The sequence below is a fragment of the Centropristis striata genome, chromosome 6 (genome assembly GCF_030273125.1).
Source record: "Centropristis striata isolate RG_2023a ecotype Rhode Island chromosome 6, C.striata_1.0, whole genome shotgun sequence".
In the NCBI taxonomy this organism is placed as follows: domain Eukaryota; kingdom Metazoa; phylum Chordata; class Actinopteri; order Perciformes; family Serranidae; genus Centropristis; species Centropristis striata.
This window is the reverse complement of record NC_081522.1, coordinates 24,666,630-24,689,579: the sequence shown is the minus strand read 5'-3', so window position 1 is coordinate 24,689,579 and position 22,950 is coordinate 24,666,630. Positions and strand designations below refer to the sequence as shown.

The 22,950-nt window shown below is 37.6% G+C and overlaps 1 protein-coding gene across 1 annotated transcript in view; it reads left to right on the top strand.

Moving 5' to 3' along the window:
* lsp1a (lymphocyte specific protein 1 a) overlaps positions 1-22,950 on the top strand; it is a 63,868-nt gene that overhangs the window by 36,193 nt on the left and 4,725 nt on the right. Inside the window, exons 3-13 of the mRNA XM_059335230.1 lie at positions 3,234-3,380; positions 7,888-8,215; positions 9,066-9,208; positions 9,300-9,540; positions 10,419-10,556; positions 12,227-12,270; positions 13,458-13,539; positions 15,068-15,205; positions 17,583-17,675; positions 19,315-19,401; positions 19,758-19,866. Coding sequence (XP_059191213.1) covers positions 3,234-3,380; positions 7,888-8,215; positions 9,066-9,208; positions 9,300-9,540; positions 10,419-10,556; positions 12,227-12,270; positions 13,458-13,539; positions 15,068-15,205; positions 17,583-17,675; positions 19,315-19,401; positions 19,758-19,866 — 1,550 coding nt within the window. The remainder of the gene's footprint in view (positions 1-3,233; positions 3,381-7,887; positions 8,216-9,065; positions 9,209-9,299; positions 9,541-10,418; positions 10,557-12,226; positions 12,271-13,457; positions 13,540-15,067; positions 15,206-17,582; positions 17,676-19,314; positions 19,402-19,757; positions 19,867-22,950) is intronic.

Sequence of the window (22,950 nt, the reverse complement as noted above, 5' to 3'; positions counted from 1 at the left end):
CTGAGGCAGAAATCTGTCTCTTTAGCTGCTTAATGCTCCACTATTTTCACCAGCTATAGTCTCTACCTGTTCAGCAGCAAACAGAGACAGCTGGTGTACGGTAGCTTTTTACACCTTTTTCTCTGAAAATGGCGCCATGAGAGCAGACACATTGAACCGGAACTGTACAGTTTTGGTCAAACGGATACACAGCAAGGTGACTCACTATAAAGCTCCTTAAAGTCGAGAAGATGTGCAGATTCATCTTATCATTCTGGAGAGGTTCATCACCACCAGAGACAACTTTCACATTATTCTAAAAATATTGTGTTTAAGTATTTAGTTGACTAGACATTGATTGAAGCAGTGCCATAACCTTGGTTTTGTTTTGGAGGCTCCCCATGGATAGTTCCAGGAGTCATATCCAGTTATTTCTGAATTCTACAGTCACACTTTCTACTTGTTTCTGCCACTTGTAACATTTAGACTGTTTATTTCAGAATATTAACTTTGGAAAATAACAGCTCAAGGAAAGAAACAGTAAAAATGGAATATGTTAAAAGCTGAAAGACTATAAACAGTGATAGAGGTGCAGGTGATGATGCATTTTGTCATGCAATTAGTTTTTATCCCTGAATCTGGGGATGTAAAGATACAATTTAGATGCTAAGAATCACAATGTGTCCCACCTACATCGATTCTTCTGTAAAAGAAGTTGGAAGGTGGAGGAACAGATGGAGCTATTAGGATCTGTTAGTGATCCAGAAGCCAAATGAGTTCAGTAACTCGACACCTCAGCACATGGAGTTATTGAGCTGTTAGTCCTGAAAGCGTCTCCATCAAGGCTGAAACAGGAGAAACATCAACACAAGCCACGGGCCAGCACACACTCCTAAATCTAAACCTTTCTCAGTGTAAAACATGAATAAATCTACACAGCTTTGTACCTCAAACCGCTTTAAGTTAAACTGTCACTACCACAGTGGAACCATGAAAAGAAGAAGTCCTAAATTCAAAGTCTTGGAATGTTACTATGTAGATTTACTCAAGTACTGTTCCTGAAGCACTTGAGTAAAGAACTTAACTGTATTTCCATCTAATTTCAAATTGCAATAAAAAAGGAAACTATCCATAATCAGAGACTCATTTTACTTCAGGTAGACAGTGGACACCTTCAGGATGTTCTGCAGCTGATTACAGGACATTCTGATGTATCATTTCAAAATTAGCCATTTGAAGTCTCATAATCTGCTATTTTTCCTGTAAAAATGGCAGAATATATGAACGGCTCAATAATAATGTAGTAATGTAAATGAAACGATTATTGATAAAAAATAAAAGGCTAAAGTGGCAACATTATGTAGTTAAAAGTTTTTGTTAATGTAGAAACAATGTGGTTGTATGTTCTTTAAGGCTAATCATTTACCGAGATTTCTAAAAAGATATTTAAAGCAAACTAAGGATGATTATCTGAACCCTTAAAGTCACACCAGATCCGACAAACAATAACATGATTCATCTCGTGTCAGCTGAGGGGAAGCACTTGAATCAAAGCTCAGCATGTTTGAGGGCAGCTTTCATAAACGTGTCAGCGTCGTGTTTTGCATGGAATCTCTGGATAAATAAAGATTAACAGTGCTTGTAATAAATACTGTGATGTCACGCTGTGCACGAAGTAAAGAGCAGGCGTGTTTGTCCTGCAGATAAACATTTCTGGTGAGACAGCCGGCAGATGTTGCTCTGGTCGGATCTTGGTCTCCACACAGACTCTGAGAGGCGCCGATGAGTCAGTGTGTGACACGTGCCTGTTTCTCATTTAAGCTTTTTAATGTTTCTAAACCACCAGTGATGAAAGACATCATCTATGAGGAACATAACAGAATGGAAAAGCACTCATATACAGTAGTGTTCAATATAATAGCAGTCAAATGTGACTAACCAGATGAATCCAGGTTTTTAGTCATTTTTTTATTGCTACATGACAAACAAGGTACCAGTAGATGCAGTAGATTCTCAGAAAACCAACAAGGCCCAGCATTGGTGATATGCACGCTCTTAAGGCTGTGACATTGGGCAATTAGTTGAAAGGGGTGTGTTCAAAAATATAGCAGTGTGGCATTCAATCAGTGAGGTCATCAATTTTGTGAAAAAACAAGTGTGAATCAGGTGGCCCCTATTTTAGGATGAAGCCAGCACTTGTTGAACATGCATTTCTCTTTGAAAGCCTGAGAAAAATGGGTCGTTCAAGACATTGTTCAGAAGAACAGCGTACTTTGATTAAAAAGTTGATTGGAGAGGGGAAAACTTATAAAGAGGTGAAAACAATTATACGCTGTTCAGCTAAAATGATCTCCAAAATAGTGTTCAAAACGTGTCTCTGGTTTTATTGAACACTACTGTACTGTACTGTCCTGTTGTGTGTGTGTGTGTGTGTGTGTGTGTGTGTGTGTGTGTGTGTGACTAACAACTAACCTGATTTAGTTGGTAATATCTGAGTCCTCAGTATATTTGACAGTACAGCAGAAAGTCCCAACAAATGTTCAGATTTCTCTTGTGTTAACCCATAAGAACCCACGGTGACACCCGTGTGTCAAGCACTTTAAATCTTCTAGAATCTCCCATATTCAGCTTTATGCTTCACCTTAACTCATTAAATCCCTAAGTGACGTATACTGTGTGACTGGAAACAGAAATGTTTAAAAGTAGCTAATTTTAAAAAGCTTATTTTTTGTTATGAGGCTAAATTTAAACCCATTTAACAATTCTAATCCATTAATAGTTGTGTCCTGTGTTGCATTTAACTTGTTCTGACCATATTTCCTGAACAAATTAAAGTCACAATTTTGATAAATGTTATGGAGATGCAAAATAAAAAGGCAAATTTGTGTCTCTGTAAGCAGAAAATGTGTTAAGTTTTTTTCTATTTTAAAATAAGAAATATCATAAACATAAATACCATAAATGCCCATTGTAACGTTTATGTCACATCACAGATCTTTGACAATTAGGGGTTGTATTTTTTTTTTTTTTAAAACATCAGAAATGTGTTCTATGTGGTCCACTTATAGAACACATCCTTTAAGGATAACTGGGTCTGGGTTCTTATGGGTTAAATGTAAAATCGAACATCACAAAAATGTAAAGCATTCAATAATTTGCTCTATATCTAAAAAGTATAAACACTTTTTGACTTTAAGACCTGCACTGAAGGTGCTCTCCTTGGCTAACTGCTCTGTGTGCTCCTCCGCCTGCAGGCTGACGGCTCAGAGGAGCGTGGAGGATGCTGAGGAGGTGGAGAGGGAGCGCCGCCGCAAAGCTCGAGAGGCAACAAGCTGGACCAACGGTGGCTCGATGCCCGGAGAGATCTCAAAGGAGAACGAGACGCAGGAAGAGGAGAGCATGTAAGTAGACAGCTTCACAATTTTACAGTCTAAATAATAATAATCTTATTTATACAGCAGGGGTCAAAAGAAAACTACAGTTGAAAAGTATTTCAGTGATTAAAACATTTCAGGATCCAACGAGACAAACAAAGACATGAAGTTAAAATTAAATGATAAAATGTATGACATTACTCATTTTTTCAATGAAAGGCTTCCTCTCTGCACTAACTTAACACTAACACCTTATACTTATCTAACCTTATTCCTTATACTGTTTAAACAACACATTTCACATTTTCATTTTTTATTTTTACAACAATAAATCAACAATCAAAACAAAATTATTAAAATATATAAAATAACATAAAAATGATTTTTTCTTATTAGCCTAGGTGCCTCACCTGACTGCACACCACTGGGTGTACTGGTGTACTTTCTTTACAAACACTAGTGCAGTGTCCGTAGGAAGTATGTATATGTATGTGTATACATTACATGCAGACCACTACAATGTCTGCAACTCCATAAAACACTTACTTTTCATAAGGAACCACACCATCCAGCACATACACATTGAACATTGATATTCACTGGAAAGTATTTGAATATTATTGGAAAATCGAACCTTGTAGCGCACTTTAAAACTCCTAAAGATAGGTAGGCTAAATAGACTTACAGATGAGATGAGTCAGGGTGTAAATCCAGAGTGAATTGTGTTACTGACCAGGTATAGGCCTATCACACAATGGGGCGGAGCTCCCCTTAAAGGTGTCCGATCAGCAACACATCCTACATAAATAATGATATTTTGAAAAATGAATTCAAAAATCTTCAAAATCGAGGATGCACACCTTCGTGCCATGAGCAAGACACATACGAAATCTGAGGTCAGTCTGACTAACAGTCTCGCTTCATAGATCGAAGTACTTAAAAAAACAGCCCTGGGGAGCTCCAAACGGTTTGGTGAAAGGCTCCGTAAATGGAAGTGAAAAAACATTAAGAACATCATTTGGAATTACCTTCATCTGTGAGTGTAAGTTGCATTAAGATGCAGTTTCAGTTTAGGGAAATTTTGCTGTTTTTTTTTTTTTTTTTTTTTTTTTTTTTTTTTTTTACCACTTGCCCAGAGTCTGAAACTAATAAATGCTTTAGGAAAGACCTGTTTTTATGCATTTGGTGACGTCTGAAGTTCTGTCAGCAGTATTGGTCTATCTTGGCTCAACTGTTGTAAACATAATAATGATTCCATAGACATCAAAGAATTGAACAAAAATAATCAAGTAAATGAAGGGTCGGGTGAGGCGGGCCCCTTCTCCAAGCCAGTCTCAGACATTATGAAATCACTTGTTTAAATATTCTAATAAATGGATTTAGAGCAGCTATTATCTTTTAAATGTAAAAGTTACCAAAGATGGATGATTTCAGTAGACGTTCATGTTAAATCATTCTTCCATCTCACCGGGGGGAAAAAAATGCAAATCATCAAAGAAGTCGTTGAATTCCTTGTTGGTGTAATCATGCGAGTCTGGGAAGTTATTAAGTGCAGAACATTTTTCACTCGCTCGCCTCATGTCCGACGACTTCCTGAACAAACTGCTAATTGTGTGACTGTTGTTTTTCTTTCTGGCGATAACTGCAAGTTTAAAGGGTCTGTCGTCATGTTCCCAGCTGTAAACTCAGAAGGTCCTGGTTGTACACTCAGTGAGTTTACAGGGCTTCACGGATGTCTGCTTACATAAAACAAATGTTTCCATTGGGAGAAGTTGCAAACAACCTCTTCCCTCCCGTCGTGCCGATCTGAAGACGAACACACAGCTGCTTTCTCATTACACAGCCCTTAAAGAATGTTTACTACAAAGAGCCCCGTGGGGAAAACTACCACCATGTCAAAGCTTGTGGCGTTTCAGAGGACTTTTAATTTCAGACTCTTGATTACAGCTTGCGCCTCCAACACCTTCTCCTCCGTCACATCACAGCTTCAGGTGGTTTCAGGCCGCAGTGAGTCGACACGCGGCAGCCTGTAATTGAAATGTTTTCTGTATAAGACGCAGCGATGATGTAATGCTGTTTTAAAATGCTGCATGGTTTCCTGCCTCCCATGAGGTCAGAGGTTAAGTGCTGGCAGAGCTTGAAACTCACATTTTGGTTGAAGTAACCATCAATCTTTGACCCAATTTAAACTGTCCAGTTACATGAGCTCTACATCTGGCCATTTAATCAACCAACATATGTTTCTTAGTATGCCGTCTTATTCTTTTCCACCAGCATGGAAATGGTTCTGTTCCGCACCAAAAATAGCAGGTTGTCATGACGTGAAACAAACCAAAGTGGTCATGTCATCTTCTATGGGATGGATGGATGGATGGATGGATGGATGGATAGATAACCAACATCTAACTTTCCCCGAAGGGAAATTCAAATAGTTAATTGTAGTTAAGTACAATAAAATAGAATAAAATACTGAGGTAGAATAAATAAAAACAACAATAGAAAAAAAGACAGAATATATATATATATATAAATATGATATAGATGAGTACAAAGTCTTGTACGTAATGATGTCCTACATCTTCTTCTTATTAATATCAGCTATGTGGCTCTGTTTAAAGGTAAAACATGCTCAATGAATGCTTGAATGGGAGAGTGCAAACATGAAACATAAAACTTTTTGTTTTATTTGAAAATGTCAAATGAAATACTACTACCTCAACTGTTCATACTTCCTGCTGGCACTACTACTACTCAGTCAGGAGACATCTCCACCGTTCTGTCACCCTACTTTCCTGTCAGGACACACACAGAAATAAAGACATTGTTGCTCATTAAGGCTGATCAGCCGCTGAAAGACTCCCATCATGCAGTGGGGGCTTCTCCGGCTGCCCCAGCGCCGTAATCATCTGGGGAATGCTGAGTGAATTCCTTTCTGGCAGCTCCTGGGAACACAAAACACACTTTCATTACTTTTACTCTGTGGGGAGAGTAGCCCAGATGCTGTGCTAATTGCTGAGAATGTGTCCAATCATAAATTCACTTAATCAACATTTAAATAGAAGGTTAAACATTATATAGCAGAGATTTAGATTAAACTGGATGTTGCAGAGGGGGGCAGGTGCAGCGCTGCAGAGGCTTCAGTGTTTAGATGTTTAGTCTGAACACAGGATGTGTGGAGTAAGCAAGCGTCAACACAGAGAACATTTAACAAGTAACATGTCGAAATATTCCTGAATGAAAATGAGCTGATGGTCCAAAAGTGGCCTCAATCTGTCTCGACAGATATTGTTGTTTCATTGTCGAGGCTAAGCTACTGTTTACTGAAGCACTGGAAGGCTTGTTACAAAAATCACTTAATGCCTTTTGATGGACAGAAACTGAGACCTGGGCAGGTCAAACCTGCTGTCGGAAGCCCACCTGTCACTTCTAAAGTACAGGGCCCAAAAGCTTTTCAGAGTATGTTGTAGTCTTCTTTCCATCAACAAATTTCTCTGCAAATTTTGAAGATTTGCACGAGAAAAGACGAGACTTGTGATAAAGTGTGCATAAAAGTTTTTACGCTTTCTTAAGGTGGTTTTAGTCTTTTTGGAAAAATAGCTAATGCGCTAAACAGGAGATGGAAACTTTTGCTGAATAAGTTCTGACGTAGCGAACATTTAACTCATGACTGATCAGCTGTTTCCTCTGACATGAGAGAACAATTATGAGTTGTTCAGTTGGATCCCCGATTCCTTTCTCTAGTGGGTGGCCAAAGTTGTCTGGTTAACAACCTCTTTTTGAGTTTTTTTGTCAATCTCTTCTTCTTCTTCTTCTGTTTACTGACATATTAGCCTACAGCAACACAGTACACTGCCATCATCTGACCAAAGTACATTATCTGCTCAAAACCAGTAATATTTCTCCAGAAAAATACATTACCACAAAATACAAATGGATGATTATAGATGTTTTTATGATAAGGTTATTTGTTATGTTCTTTATCCTTTTTTTTCATGAGCACAATGTCTTTCTATGTTGATGACAACATATTGTAATCGACTAGACTCCAATTTTTATTTTTCTGGTGTTTGATCTACAGAGGAAGATTTAGGACCAGGCTGGAGAAAAAAATGAGAGGAGCAAAAATAATTTCATTATTTTAAATTCTGAGGAAAAAGTCTAAATGTAGAAACAAGTTGAAATTACAAGCAAAGTTGAAATGAAATGTTGAGAAGAATTCGAAATGTAGTTGACTTTATTCTTGTCATTTCTACTTTCTTCTCAAAGTGCATCATTATTTATTTTTCTCCTGGCTCTAATCCTGTTCCGTATTGATCTAATTAGGGTTTTTTTCTATTTTTGTATTGTATTAGTGTATATGTGTTTCATAATGCACATTGTACTGAATTCTGCATGTGTTAGTTAGAAATTTGATATAGATTTTCTCATTAAGTCGGGCTCTCAGTTTGAAACCTTGAACTTCTGCTGCAGTTTCACATCAGTTAACTTCTGTGACTAAGCCGTCCTAACTCTCCATCTCTCGTCTTTTCCTCAGGTACGACGGCGACCGGAAGCCGAGCAGCTCTCCTTCTCTGGAGGAGGATGAAGGCTTCAGCGACTGGACGCAGCGCAGGGAGAGACGGAGGCAGCAGCTCCTGCAGGAGGTCAACCAGGGAGCCGAGGAGGAGGAGGACGAAGAGGAGATAAACAGAGCTGTACACGTAAAGACCGCCCAGGCCTCTGACACGTCCTCCAGCCGACTCCAGAGACAGGAGCATGAGGAGGAAGAGAGGCTGGAGATGGAGAGGAGGAAGAGGAGTCAGGAGGAAGCGCTTAGAGCTGAGAGGTTGAGGAGGGAGGAGGTTAAGAAGCCAAATACAGAGGTAAGACCTCCTCACCATACGGCTGTGATGAAATGTTTTAATTAAATGTAGACATGTTTGAGTCCAGTCCTCATCCAAACACAAGACCTTAAATCAAGTCTCAATTTATTCATAGCAAGTTCTTAGAGACAAATTAAAAAAAAGTTAAAAGTTCAGCTCAAGTCTCAAAGCACAAGACAAGAATATTTTAAGCTATTAAGACAGGTATAAAGATTAGACTGGTCCAAGTCACGGCTTAATTTTTTTGATAAAAGTTTTCAATCAAGACTTTTAAGATTAGTCCAAGTTCAAGGTATTTCACACAAAAACATTGTAGTAATTCTCAACATTTCCAAGTGTTCAATTCAGACAGATCTAAAGGTCTAAAATAATTTGACACATTATTTAAGACAAGTCATAGTCAAGTCTCAAGTTGTCCGAGATGAGTTTGAGTCAAATCTTTAAATTAACTTGCAACTCATTCTTGTCTCAAACAAAATTCGGAACAATCTCAAATACTTAAAGTGGTTTAAGGCAAGTCTCAGTCATTTAATAGAGGTGTCAAATCAGATCTCAGAAGCTTCAATTTACAATAATAATTTGACAAAACTTGGTCATATTTCTTTATTTGAGACAAGCCTGACATAATTCAAAACAAGTCCAGCTCTCAAGTCATTTAGGACACATTCGACTGAAGTTATTTGAAACAAGTCAGAGTTAAGTTTCAAGTCATTTCAAACAATTCCTGATTAAACAAGTCAAGTCTTATGACTTTTTTTGGTCTCTGCTTAAACGACTTAAGTCTTCAAAAGCAAACAACAATTGAACATTCAGGTCTTTGGCAGCTGATTGTTGAACTTTTCATGTTCAGGTGGAGAAAAGAAAAGAAGTTAAAATCTCCTACACGTCCAAAGTGGTCCTTCACCAAGAGCCCAAACATGGCAACGCCAATGGAGACGCAACCAAAGAAGAAGTGACGTCGTACAAGAACAACAAGACAAAAAGATCCAACAGGTGTGTAGTGTTTTTATGTAGTGAACATTGACTTTTGGTAGAAAGACAAATGGAAGTTTTTATCATTTCAAAACCTTTCTGGTGTTTGCAGCAGAGCCGTGGAGCCGGTGGAGGCCGAAGCCATCCTGGAGACGGAGCAGCGTCTACAGAAGATCCAGCAGAGCCTCCAGCAGAAGGAGAGCCAGGAGCTGGAACAGCTAAGACATCGGCAGGTGGAGGCCGAGCAGGAGCTGGAGGAGCTGAAAAGGAGGCGTGAGGAGAGGCGTCGAATTCGGGTGGAAGAGGAGCGCCGGAGGGAGGAGGAGGAGCAGCAGCAGCTGGCCAAAGAAGAGGTGACCAAAAAGTACCTGCTGGATTAAGAAAACCGCCATGTTATATTGTTTTGTCCAATATTGTGTTTTTCAGGAGCCTTTAACAAACCCCATTTCCCAAAAGTTGTAGCTATGCCTCCAAACATCATGGCTCCAGCTATTATGAGTGAAATTTAACAGAATAAAAGCATCCACCGGCATCTTATTGTGTGTAAAAAACAAAAAAAGACTGTTAAAGAGGTGAAAGCAGAGTTTATGAGCCACATTGGCCTGTTAAACATGAACTCTCAGCTGCTTATCCAATGCATTCACTCTCAAAACATCAACATTGAGCTAAGAGGCATTTTTTGAGCTTGTAGGAGCTATAACAAAATCAGAATAGTGTCTTTAAAGAGAAGTAAGGGTGCATTCAAATTAAAACACGGTATATTTAAAGGATTTAAATGACGACCTCACAGAATTATCTTCAACTCTGCGGGTGTACAGAGCTTTTAAGCCTCTTTTAGCTCATAGTTTTGGTTTTACAACAAACACATTTAGCTTAACTTAATGGAACATTTAGCTGCTGAGGAGATTTACCTCAGGAGACTAAAAACGTAGCTGAAAGATGGTAAACATTTAACTTTTATTCGACTGCACAGAAGAACCACTCTGCCAGGATGATAATCCGTCTGAATAGGCAATTGTTTGCTAACATTTATCAAATAACGTGTCAAAAAAATTACATTTTAGCTAGATGTGGAGTTATTTTGCCCTCCAGTGGTCAAAATCGATTTAATCGTTAAAAAAAATAAATCACGTGTAGCATGAAGTTTTTTATCTGCAGCATTGTCATCATCAGACGCATAAAGTTTGTGCATAAATGTGGAGTTGAAAAGTGTTTTTGTCCTGACTTCCAGGAGGAGAGGAAGCAGATGAAGGAAGACATCGAGAGGAGGAGGATGGAGGCAGCCGAGAGGATGAAGAGCCTGAGTATGTCCACCGTGGACGGAGACGAGATGCTCAGTCCCTTCAGTGCCAGAGCTCCCACTCACAAGGTAAATATCACATGCAGAACTAGGGAAAGATCTCTGTGTTTTGCAATATACCAGTATCTGTGGCCACTTTCTCGTGCTGGTGCATCGAATGGTTTTTGGAGTGGATGTTCCGGTTAAAAAATAAGTGAAAAGACATTTATCGAAGGCAAAGAAAGCTTTGCTCCTGTGTGCAGGGCAGTTATGAAAACTTACTGCAGGCTTAAGAAAAAAAGACTGCGTTGGTGAGTTTTATGGATGAAGAAAAAAACAACAACTTTGATGCAGAAAATCAACTTTGATTTTCATGTAAGCTGTAGTTTTTTCTGTGTTCCCAAAGTAAATGTATTTTCAGACCAATTAAATAAAATGTGGTTGTATTGAGTTACAAGAGCTCGTGGAGCAGAAGTTGTCATGACTTTGGCTCTCTATCATGATGTCCTTTGACTCTGTGATCCATTAAGTTCCAATAAGTAATACAGATTCCTGACAGTAGACCGATGTGACTTTTGGAAACAAACTCAATGACCAATTAACTGTGTGTTATCTTCACAGCTGATGGGTTCAGGCTCAGCTTGTAAGTTGCATGTGTGTGTTCTTTTGTGTGTCTTGGTTTGAAAAGCATGTTGTGAAATCTTCTGATATCATAGAAATGTTTTGGTGTGAGTTTGATTTTTGAACAGTGACCTCCCCACGTCTGGCTGTGCTGCATCCTGACTGCTGCAGGTCCACTCTGACTTCTTACTTCACCATTGAATGCAGAGTCTGCAGAGTCACCAAAGTCCTGAACGTTTTTTCTAATATTGTGCACAAGATGATCTTTTTTCTGTGCAGAGAATAATTACTTATGTGATAAGAAGCACATATGAAAAGTATCTTGGGGTGCAAAGATAACAACAACAACAACAACAACAAACAAAAACGGGTCTTGGGACTTTGTCTCTGTATTTGGACATTAATTGGTGATGTTGATGAGAACTTCATGTGCATGACACTGCATGTGTGTTCTGCACTTTTGTTTTTTTACTTTTAGATATGTAAAAAATAGTCCCTACAACTATATGCTATAATAATATTATTATTGCATAATATTACTGGTGCATTAATTAGGAAGCACCATTTCCATGATATAGTTGGTCAAGTATTGGTATTGGTTTCCGCTTTAACAGTAGATTATATTTTATAAAATGATCAGATGTTTTGTTTCTAAAATCTGAATGAAGTAAGTCTTAGTTAGGGTTTAGGGCCCAAAAGTATAAAAAGTGTGTTCCCAATGTTAAACACATTGTCTATACCATTACTGGTCTTAAAAATCTGGATATTTTAGGTTTTTTGAAGGAACTTTGGAACAGGTTATTTACTGCTTGAAAGGAGTGATTTTGGTGGGAAATAGAAAAGGAAACACTGGGATTAAAGTCCTACAGTATGGTTTATTTCAAACACGCTAAGAAAACAGTTAAAACACACTTAAAATCTGTCTCCTGTTCTGTTTCCCATCATCCTCTGCTGCTGCGATGACTCGTGCAGTTTGAGTGAGGCCAGCAGACTCGGCTGTGCAGTTGTTGGCGGTTTGTGGCCTGAACACAGAGCCGAACTGTAATCAACACACTTCTGAAATGAGGCGCCGACATGGAAAAACATCCAGTGTTCCTCCGAAAAATGACCTCAGACTTCTTCTTCTTCCTCTTTTTCAGATCACAGAGAGAACTGAGTCGCTGAACCGCTCGCTGAAGAAAAGGTGAATGTCCTCATCAATTTCCCTTTTTTTAAATGGCTGCATCAGTCCATTAAATGTAAAAATTCTGGGTGTTTTGTGCATCGTTTTAGAAACCTTTCTACCAAAGCTCAGCCCGACATATTTGGTCATCTCTTGAAGAACTTTCCTTGAGCAGCATTTAAAATTCCCTTTAGATAATAATTATTGAACAGTTGTGTCAATCATAACTGCTTCAGAGGTTTTGAGAACTTTCTTGCAGCTGGGTGTCATATTTTTTCTGAAGGTGAACACTGACAAAGAGGGTCGTAGGTGACCTCTCTACCTCCTCAGCCGTGATTAATGGCTCCACTTAACTCTGTCCAGATGCAGTTTCCTCTGTTTTCTCTGGTGGTTGGTGAGGTATGGTGGCTCCAGGCACTCTGCAGCAGGAAGTTATCAGCTCAGAGGAGCTCTCAGCAGGAGTGAAGCCTCTGTGTGGATGCTTTTATTTTAAAAAAATAAGTGTACCAGGAACAGTGACAGTGCTGAACCTTTTACTCCGTACACTGAGCTGCACAGAACACGTTATCATTTAATCAGGGAATTGTTTCAGTCAAAACATGTGAGATCTGATATTATCTCAGGTGCTGTTTCCCTGAATCAGTCATGATGTCATCAGGTGTAAATCTAGTTTTTTAAAGGGCTTGCTCAAGAAGCCTTAGACGTGTTGAAACAGAAAATTTAGATGATGAATACAATTCTCCCACGATGCAGAGGAATGACATCATCCTGCAGCAGAGCTCATATCAGGAGGAAAAAAAAAAGATGGTTAAGTTTAGACAGCTGGATGAAAGAATGAAATCCTCCTGGAAATGCGTTCATACAAACCTTCACTCATTGATCCACAAACTCCCCTTAAGGGGATCACTCAGGTCAGTTCCTGGAGTCCACATGTGCAGGTCTGACAGTCCACTTCTCCTGGTTTTCATTTAGTTTTAAAATAACCAGAGGAAATAAAGAGGAAGAAACACATTAAAACACAGATTTGTTTATTATACATCATTAAATTAGGAACATTTTGTATTAAAACAAGTTTCTTTTCTTTTTAAAACTCCAGGAGCTTCTTCAGTATACCCCAGGAAGAATTAATTCACTGTGACTGACTAGATCCTGAATCTTGAATTTGTGTTTGATTTTTAATATTTTGCAATTTATTTTGTTTGAATCAGTAACAGCTTTAAGAAGACTCAGCCTCTCGTCCTGCTGCCCAAGATCGATGACAAAATGGAGCAGTACGCTCACGCTGTTGAGGTCAGCACACACACACACACACACACACTTCACAAACAGTACAAAAGCCTTTTGTACTTGTAAAAATTTGTAAAAAATTTGTAAATTTTCGTATTTGTAAAAATTTACACAAATAACACAAGCCTTTTAGAAACACACTCTAGAAAAACACACACACAATTATAACCTTCACTGTCTTAACTGTTGAACAGCAACAGAAGAAGTGAAAGCTGCACAAAATATGAAAAAACCAACCCAAATTTCCAAAACTGTTGTGGTCAAGTGTGAATTTTCGGCAGAAACTTAAAATGCACTTTAAAAAAACGAGTTTGAAAAATTATACAGTACCACTAACCATATAGTTTATTTCCCTAAACATAACCACATAGTTTTAAAGCCTAAACCAAAAAAACTTCGAGCTCTCTATGCTAAGTATACTAAATATGAAGCTACAGCAAGTTAGCTTAGCATAAAGACTGGAAATAGCTAGCCTGACTCTGTCAAAAGATGATTAAAGCTGCTTGCAAGCACCTTTTAAAGTCCTTTAATTTAAAAAATCCTGTGCTTAGCTAACTGGCTGCTGGTTGTAGCAAATCAGAGTATTTTCTAAAAAGTTGAATTGCTCCTTTAAAGTGTCTGAACCCAGTGGTGTTTTCTGCACACTCAGTAGCTGCAGATGAAATGTGGCATTCTCATTGTGTGAAACCAGCTGAAGGGTACAGCAGCTCTGACCCTTTTTGTGCTAAGGTCACAGACCTCTGCAGCACCTGGGCACTGACATCACAGCGCTCTGTTGTTATTTCTGAAAGATATATGACGGGAACACCCGATGCTCAGACCTCTTTATTTTTACCTTTCCGTTCCCTGTTTCCACTCCTCACCTCAGGCTGAGTTACAGTGCAGTCAGCGACCTGCAGGTTAAACACACTTGTATTTATTATGGAGAGCTTTAAAAAAAACTACAGGTTTCACACATGTGCAATAAAAAAACACACATGACAGGTGTGAAGAAGGAAGAAAATTTCTCACCATAAAGCACTTTTAAAATTATGGAAGTCCAAAGCTGCTGATATTAAAATAAATGATTAAATTTAAGTTTCTGTTTATTTATGGCACAATTTAAATGTAAAAATTCTAAAAAATATTTAAAAATGCATAATTGGAACCGATATTCAAATTAAATTGATCTCTAAACTGACAAATATTTTAGAGTTTACTCCAGCTCATCACACTAATATATCAGAAATGGAAATTTAAATTAATTAAAAATAGTCATGTTCATTAATAGCAAGATTTAGGATGAAACACAGTAAATAACAAAAATGTATTACATTTTTAGGTCTGAATTATAAAAAGAAATAACTTCTTAATCTTAATTTATCATTAATGTGTGATCAAGTTATTTCATCAAGTGTGGAGTTGCCCGCTGTCCAATCAGAAAAACAGCATTTTCTGTTGCTGTAGAATTACTAAAGACTAAAGTGAAAATAGCACGGTCGTCACATGAAAACATTAGTGTACATAAGTCAGGTTTGTTGTTGTTGTGCAGAACTCCCAGGAGGCGAGGGCAGTGAAGGCATCGCTGGCAGACCTGCCCAGCTCACCGGAGGTTGTCTCCTCCAAGAAAAACCTGTTTGAGGTCGGAGAGGCCTGGAGCTGGAGCTCAGTCAAGGGACCCACCTGTAAGGTAAGAAGAAGTGGAGGGGGGCATGGTGGTGCAGTTGGTAGCGCTCTCGCTACCGCTACTCACAGCTAGAAGGTCCTGGGTTTGTCATGGCAGTTGGAGGCGTGTCCCCACCTCCATGTCTCCAACGCCCGTGGGGCTGGTTGGGGTCGGCAAAAGGGCCTTTCTGTTTGCATGTTCTCCCCTTGTCCCCCAGGATCCCCTTACAGGGACCTCTCACAAAAAAACATGCATTGATCCTGGTCACTCTAGTGCCTCCCTCTGGCTGTTCGGGGCACCTGATGGGTGGGAGAGGAACCAGTGGGAATAACCTGATCCTCCCACGCGTTACGTCCTACTGGGGAAACTTGTCAGGTGACAAGAAGCGGCCTGCTAACTGTCATGTATCAGAGGAAGCATGAGTCCAGTTCAGGGTTCTCCCCAGCCTGAGAGAAGATAACGCCCAGGATCATGATATAGGCAATTGGGTGAAAAATAAATGGGTTACAAAAATCATGGGATAAAAATCAAAGAAATATTTCCTTATTTCTTTAAAGAAGAAGAAGTTAAAGTTTTTATAATCACACAAAATCTCTAGTGATTAAGAGAAGGAAGTTTGTGCTGAGAGAAACAAAAGAAGTGTCTGTGAGTGTGCATAATGAAAGAAACATGAAAGAAACTATCAAGACTGTACATAAATTGAAGCTTCAGTTGGATCATTTCCATGATTAATGCGGCTTGAGGACACAGACACTTTACAAGCTGCTCATGATATCCGTTTAGAACAAGTTATAAAAACAATCTGAAAGGTGATTTAATGGAGTAAACACTTTTTACAGGCTTTAAACAAATAAAACAAATCCATAACTATGTAAATTGACAATAATATGGCTTTGATCTAATGTAAAACCAATTGAAAAATAAATAAAGTGAACTGAAACCAGCCGGCAGATCAGATCTCTGAAGATCATGTTTGTCAGTTTGGCTTCAACTTCACACTTCTATTTTAATTCCTGGCAGCAGCTCCGACTCTCTTGCGTGTTTAATGTCAATCTGTTTTATTGGGGCTCTCTGAGGTAAACAAACACACTCAATTTGATGAGCTCAGAGCTGAGACATTTTAACTAATGTCTGTCTCTTTACCAGAGCATGAAAGACTCTGGGATTCAGACTGAGGTGGAGTTACTTATGAGGAACAACTGATGAAACATTAGAGAGAGAAGAAGCAGATTTTGCCTTAATGCAGCTGACTGGAGCCTAGTTTGTATGATCTCTTTAACCTAATCTTATTGGGCCTGTCATGATTTTTGTTAGACGATATATTGCCCCAGAAATTGTTGCGATATTAATGTCATAAGACCAATTTATGCCCCTGAGTGCCATAAATAAGTAAACAAACCTGCATGGAACCAACTGGAGATATTGAGGTCAGACCACAGACTGTATATAAATATTGGACGTAGTCACCGTGACGTCACCCGTTGGTTTGTGGCCCGTTGGAAGCATCAAGTTCATCGTTACACTCGTCGCCATCTTGTTTCCGATACGTGGAGCAGACCATATCTGGACTGTGGAGGAGCGAGAGGGATCTGATCACTGACTACAGCCTCTCTACACCTCAACCTGACTGAGAGAAGCTGCTGCTAATTCATGTTAACATTAACTGGAGCATTAACTGAAATGTTAGTTTTGGCTAGCAAAAAACAAAAACAAAATGTTTGTTACTTACCTCAGAAAACTGAGCAGCGACTCCTTGGAGTGTCTTAGTCCAACCAAACGCTGAACAAGACATTTTTACTGAAGAAAATGTTCAAATAAACTGTCATTAAGTGAAAATACAGTGAAAGGGTCAAAGATATGAGACCAAACCGCTAAACGTCCTTTTTTATGTCTAATGTTATATATAACTTTGTTGACACGTTGCTGTGGATACGCATTGTTCTGCTTCTCCCCTAATGGCGGCTCGCCTTGTTAGCCACCTGTCAATCAAAGGTAGCCACGCCCCAAATCATACGATTCTTTATCTTCTATTTTCTTCTAAATGGGGCCATTATTAGAACTATTGACATCAAACTGTCTTGAAGAAGATTTTTTACTAGCGATTGAGACCATAGTGTTAACCCTAACCCTAAAAAAAAATTCTGAGGTAATAATCAAGTGAGAAGTTTTCTCATTTTGCATTGAAATTAATGGACAGAATTTTTTTTGCAGCCAAACTTAGCGCCCCTTGCTGGAATTTTCAAATGCAGCTTAAGGCACTTCCTGGTTTGCCTCCCTGCTCAGACCCGGAGGTTGCCGCTTGGGTCAGGCGACACAATTATCTAGATCATATATATGTATCATAAGTTGATATTGTTATGATTGTGACCTGCTGACTCTAAACTAAACTTTTCTGAATCAGGACACTGAGGGGTTGAAGGTGGGCGTGGCCAACAGGATCACTCAGTGGGTGAAGGGTCCGTCTGACAGCCGACAGTCACTCTGCAAGCCGGCAGTAAGTCACAAACGCAACACGAACACAAGTGTGTGTAAAGTAGTTAAAACTAACTCCAGCTTGGGTGTCTCCGGTGGCACACCTGGTCTCAGTCCTCGCAACCGGGCGGCCCAGGTTAGAATCCGGTTTGGAGCCCCTTCCCGCGTGTCTTCCCCTTTGTCTTCACTCTGAATATCTGAACTATCAATAAAGCTATAAAATGCCCCAAAAATATATTTAAAACAAACAACTAACTCCAGCTTAAGCAGCCACAATAATAACACACTGCTCTAATATCTTGCAGTAAAATGACACCTGTCTTCTGATCAGGTGACGTTATTAGATCATTAATCCTGATGCAGTAATGAGTTCTTTTACTGGTGATACTTTAAGTTTATTTTAACATTGTCTTTCACTTCAGTAAAGTATCTGATCTTCCACCACTGACTAACAGTGATGTGTTCAGGTGCAGCTTAAAGGTTTGTAGCCCCCTGCTGGTCAATAAAGAAAGACAGGCACTTCTGCATTGTTTACGTCGACTTCTTCTTTAAAGTGGAAGTTTTTCTCAGTCGCTTTGGTACATTTCTCACATCACTATTTACATTTGCGCAACAGTTTCTCAAAACAATTAGTACAAACTGCAAAACCTAGTTGATAACCTGTAAAAGTGTGTAATTTGCTCTAAATGGATAGCTCATTCCTCAAAAGCAAGTATTCATGTCAATGAAAGTGTCAGTGACACCAAGATGAAAAGTCCTGACACCATGTTTATGAACAAGATAGTCAAATGTCTCTGTCATGTTTTCATTATGACAGTTTACTCTGGAAATGTTTTCAATGCAAAAGTCAGATCTTGGTGACGCTACCTGAAAATGCTCCAGACAGCACTATATACTATTTACACAGCCATTTGAAAACTACAGTAAAGTTACACATTACTGTATTTAGTGAGGTAACTGAGTACAACACACTGAATATGTAGGTTTCATATTTTACTGCATATGCTGTTTTCAATTCTAATTTGTTTACAGCATTGTTCAAAAGAAAAAAAATAAACCCTAATGTACAACAAACAGTCCAGTGTCACAGTGTTGTAGAAATGGTCCACACTATGTTCTGCTTGGTTCATATATGTTGTAAAGTGTTTATAGTTTTATGGGATTCAGCTCTGAGTGATTGCAACCAATGATAAGCCACGTCTCTACCCCATTCACCCTAGAGAAATGTATTCAATTCCGGAGACATTTTCAGTAAAAAATAAAATAAAAAAAGATTTAAAAAAGGTATAAATGCTTGACAGATTTTGACAACTATTTCAACAGTTTTTGTATGTAATGACTCAAGCAATGAAATGAGGACTATTAGTTTTATATGGAATATATATTCTATTCAGCATTCACAAGCATAGTTAATTTTGACTGACATGACAACAGATATGATAATGTTATAAAACAGCAGACTTGTATGAAAGCACTTGATGCATGTCCAAAAGCATTTGTAACTTGTTGTAAGGAATGACAAACTGCTACTATGATGAGCACAAATGACTAAATGTTGACACTTATGTCTGACTGAGCCTATTTCTGCAAAATGTTTGATGCGTCTTCTAAACACATAATGTTTTGTAATAGTTTATATTGATTATTGATTGATCTGTCAGGATGTGAGGCCTGGAGATGTGATGCAGAAAAAGAACATGTGGGAGGGGATTGGAGACTCGACAAGGCAACCCGGGCAAAGAGCCAAGGTGAGCGCACGCACGCACGCACGCACACACACACACACACACACACCTAATTACAAATAAGAATATAACAAAACTTTGTTTTTTTTACCTTCAGTATAAACTATTATTTTTTCATTTATTTCAGTTAATTCAACATTGTTTCTTAAGTAAATCTTACCTTTATTATGATTTATTTTATAAATGAATACATAAAATTCAATATTTAATCAGAAAACTTAAAAAAAATATATTTTTTATTTCCAGCTTTCCATTGAGATGAATTTTATTATTTAATGTTTTTTCTTCACTTTTTTGCCTCTGTGAAGCTCTTTTATTGTTGAAATAATTGCTACACAGTTAATCTTATCTCTCATCAGGGATCAGCAGCTGGTAAAAAGTACAAATTTGTCGTCACTGGCCACGGAAAATACGAGAAGATCCCTATGGATAACGACAATGGAGGAGAGTTCACTAACGGAGAGTCCGGTAAGACCACACACAGGAAGTGTTTCAGGGCTGTGCAGTCATGGGAGTAACATCAAAAAGAACAAGTCTTACAAATAAATGAATAGCTAAAAAAAATTACAAAATATAAAAGAATAACTGAAGCATTTATCTCTATCTAGCATCTCTCATTTATTTCTCTCTATATATATTAAACTCTTCATGTTGTTTGCATATACATTTTTTTTTACATTTTTTATTTATTAAATCAATAAATTACATTATGTAAAAATAAATAAATAGAACAAAGACACACAACAGAATATAAAATGTAACCATTCTTTTATTTCCACCTGTATTCATTTTTTTCCACATTTATATCAACTATTATATTTTGCATATATAAATATATTTTAGGTATATTTTTTTAACATTGTTTTATTCATTTTTATATAATAGATAGTTTTATCCCTTTTTTTCTTTCACCTGCTCTGTGAATACCCGTCTTTATTTCCTTATTCTTCTACAGATGTATTGTTTTTTTATGGCATTCCTGTGATTCCATATAGACGAAATGCCAAGAATCATAATTTAGTTTATTCTTCTGGTCCTGCTGATTAGGATATTTGAGGAGAGAACTGATTTTTATATACAATAAATATGGATGGATACACCAAGAATATGGAGAACATGCGAGATATATTAAAATAAAAATTAATAATGAAAGGGATAGTTCTCTGCCCTAAAAGTAACTTTTACTTTTTATACACAAATGTTTGTGTTCATGTGGGCATCTGACTATTGTTTTAAAACAGACAAGGTATGAGTTAGATTCTATTTAGGTTAAATTGCACATCAATTCATACAATCAATCATGTTAATTACAGACCACATAGAGTTTCCTCATCAGCTTCTCAGCCTGAAAATAAACAACTGACTTCTTAACTGAAGGAAAAACTTAACATAACATGGTCAAAATGTTGAATGAAGTCAAACTTTATTTTGTTGCACTTTTTTGTTCAGGATGGCATTACAGAAAACGATACAGTTGAAGGTGCTTCACTTTAAATAAAGATCAGTGATGATAAAATACAGTAAAGTAGATGACAGCCCTAAATAAAATACACCATCAGAATACTTCACCATGCACACTGGTCCCTGTAATGCTCATCAGTTTTATTTTACATTTTAAGAAACAATAGAAAAGTTATTTTTTTGATTTTTTGTTTTTGTTTTTATTTTTTGCAAGATGAAGGTCAACTTAAGTTTTTAGACCTCCAAATGTACTATTATTGTACCATCCAATAATACATTTTTTTATTCTAGTTTTTCAGTCAACTTTTACTTGGAAAATGAAACTCATAAGCCTCACATGGACCATGAATAATTAATAAATCTTTCAGAATGCTCCATTCAGGTGCACCTATATTAATAGGAAAAATAATAAATACATTTTTAAACCTGTAATTAAATTAACTGTATCACACACATTAGTAACCATGAGTAAGGGCATTACTCAATACACATTTTAACAATAAAAATTAGGATAATGATGTTTAGACTGCTTCTCAATCTCAACCTTAACCTTTAATCTAATCTTGACCTCACAATTCACTATCTGATCAGTTCACACTGATCTCCATCTTGGTGGAGGCTGCTCTTCATTATTCTTCTTTAACAACTTACTGAAGCTAAACTCAGTCGGTTCGTCACGTCACAGTGGAATCAAACATTTCGTTAGCAACTATTTGCTCATTTCTGCTGTCTAACCTACACGTTTATTATGTTATGCACTATATTAATCTTTTTTATTTTAGTTTATTTGAGGTATGTGAACAAAAGTAAATTTGACTGTGTCTCATAAAATCCCCCGCTGTGCTGCATATTGTGGATTATCAGAAATAGATACAAGTAAAATGAGGTTTTAAGTTGTATGCTTGTTAACAGGATTATGGAAAAATTACTGGCTCGATTTTAATTCAATTTGGTAGAAGGTCCAATCAATATTGGGGCGTATGCGCATCACGGGACAAATACGTAGATTCATTTTCCTTTCAGTTGATATTGCAAAATACGGCATTGCCTCGGCAGAGGTCTGTGCTCTGAGTGCCCTTCTAGTTTCAATTTAGTACTTCAATGTTCAACTGTACATGCAAAGTGACAATTATGACAAGTGTCTTACTATCAAGTTAACTACTGAGTGTCTATTGTAACACAGGTAGTAGTAGATTTTGGATTTAGCTCTTGCATTGGACTGTAGTTAGGGTGTTAGACAGTTTATAAAGCATGATAATGTGATAAATTCAACATTTTCTCTTCATCCCGTACCTTTTTGCCTGTTGTTTCTTCAGAACCAAACCAAGCAGCGGAGATGGAGATGAAAAGAGGTTCATTTTAGGGCTTTAAAAGGGATGCAAACTTAACTTATGAGTTAAAATATTATTTTGACAATATATTAAACAATGACCTAAAATTACATTTTATCCGCTGCCTCCTCTCTGCCCCTTCCATCCAGTAAAACTGTATTTTTGTGGCCAACACATTTGGCTTGAACAGGAAGGTTGATTTCAGCAGCTCTCAAAATGTTGTTTCATTGTGACTTCAAGAAAGCACAAAACAATTACCATCTATTGCCTAAAAAAATACTTCAAAAATATTTCCCTACTCTATGTATGAGGTCTTAGGTCTTGAGGCAAGTAGCACCATTTTGTTTTGATAATTTAAATTAAAATGTTAATTTTATTCAAACTGTCCCCAATGATTTGTCTTAAAATCATTAACTTTAAAAAACCTTTTTTAAAGAAATAGCAATTATTCACGCAAAGTTTGATTTCTTAAGTTAATTTCCACTACAAACATTATTTCCAAATCTATAACTCAATCTATATTTTATTGTGAGTGTGTGATGAAAGGAACAAATGAGAAGCTCTGATTTTACTGAAAACATAAACACTTTAATCTGATGTGACGACTCAATGACTTTAAGACAAATGTTGCTCTCTCTCCGTTTTTCTGGCTAATCCACAAACGCAATCATTTAACATCCAGACAACCAGTCACACAGATGCAACACAAAGCATTTGTCAAGTATAAAGTTCAAAACCGACCCGTCTACAACACATTTGT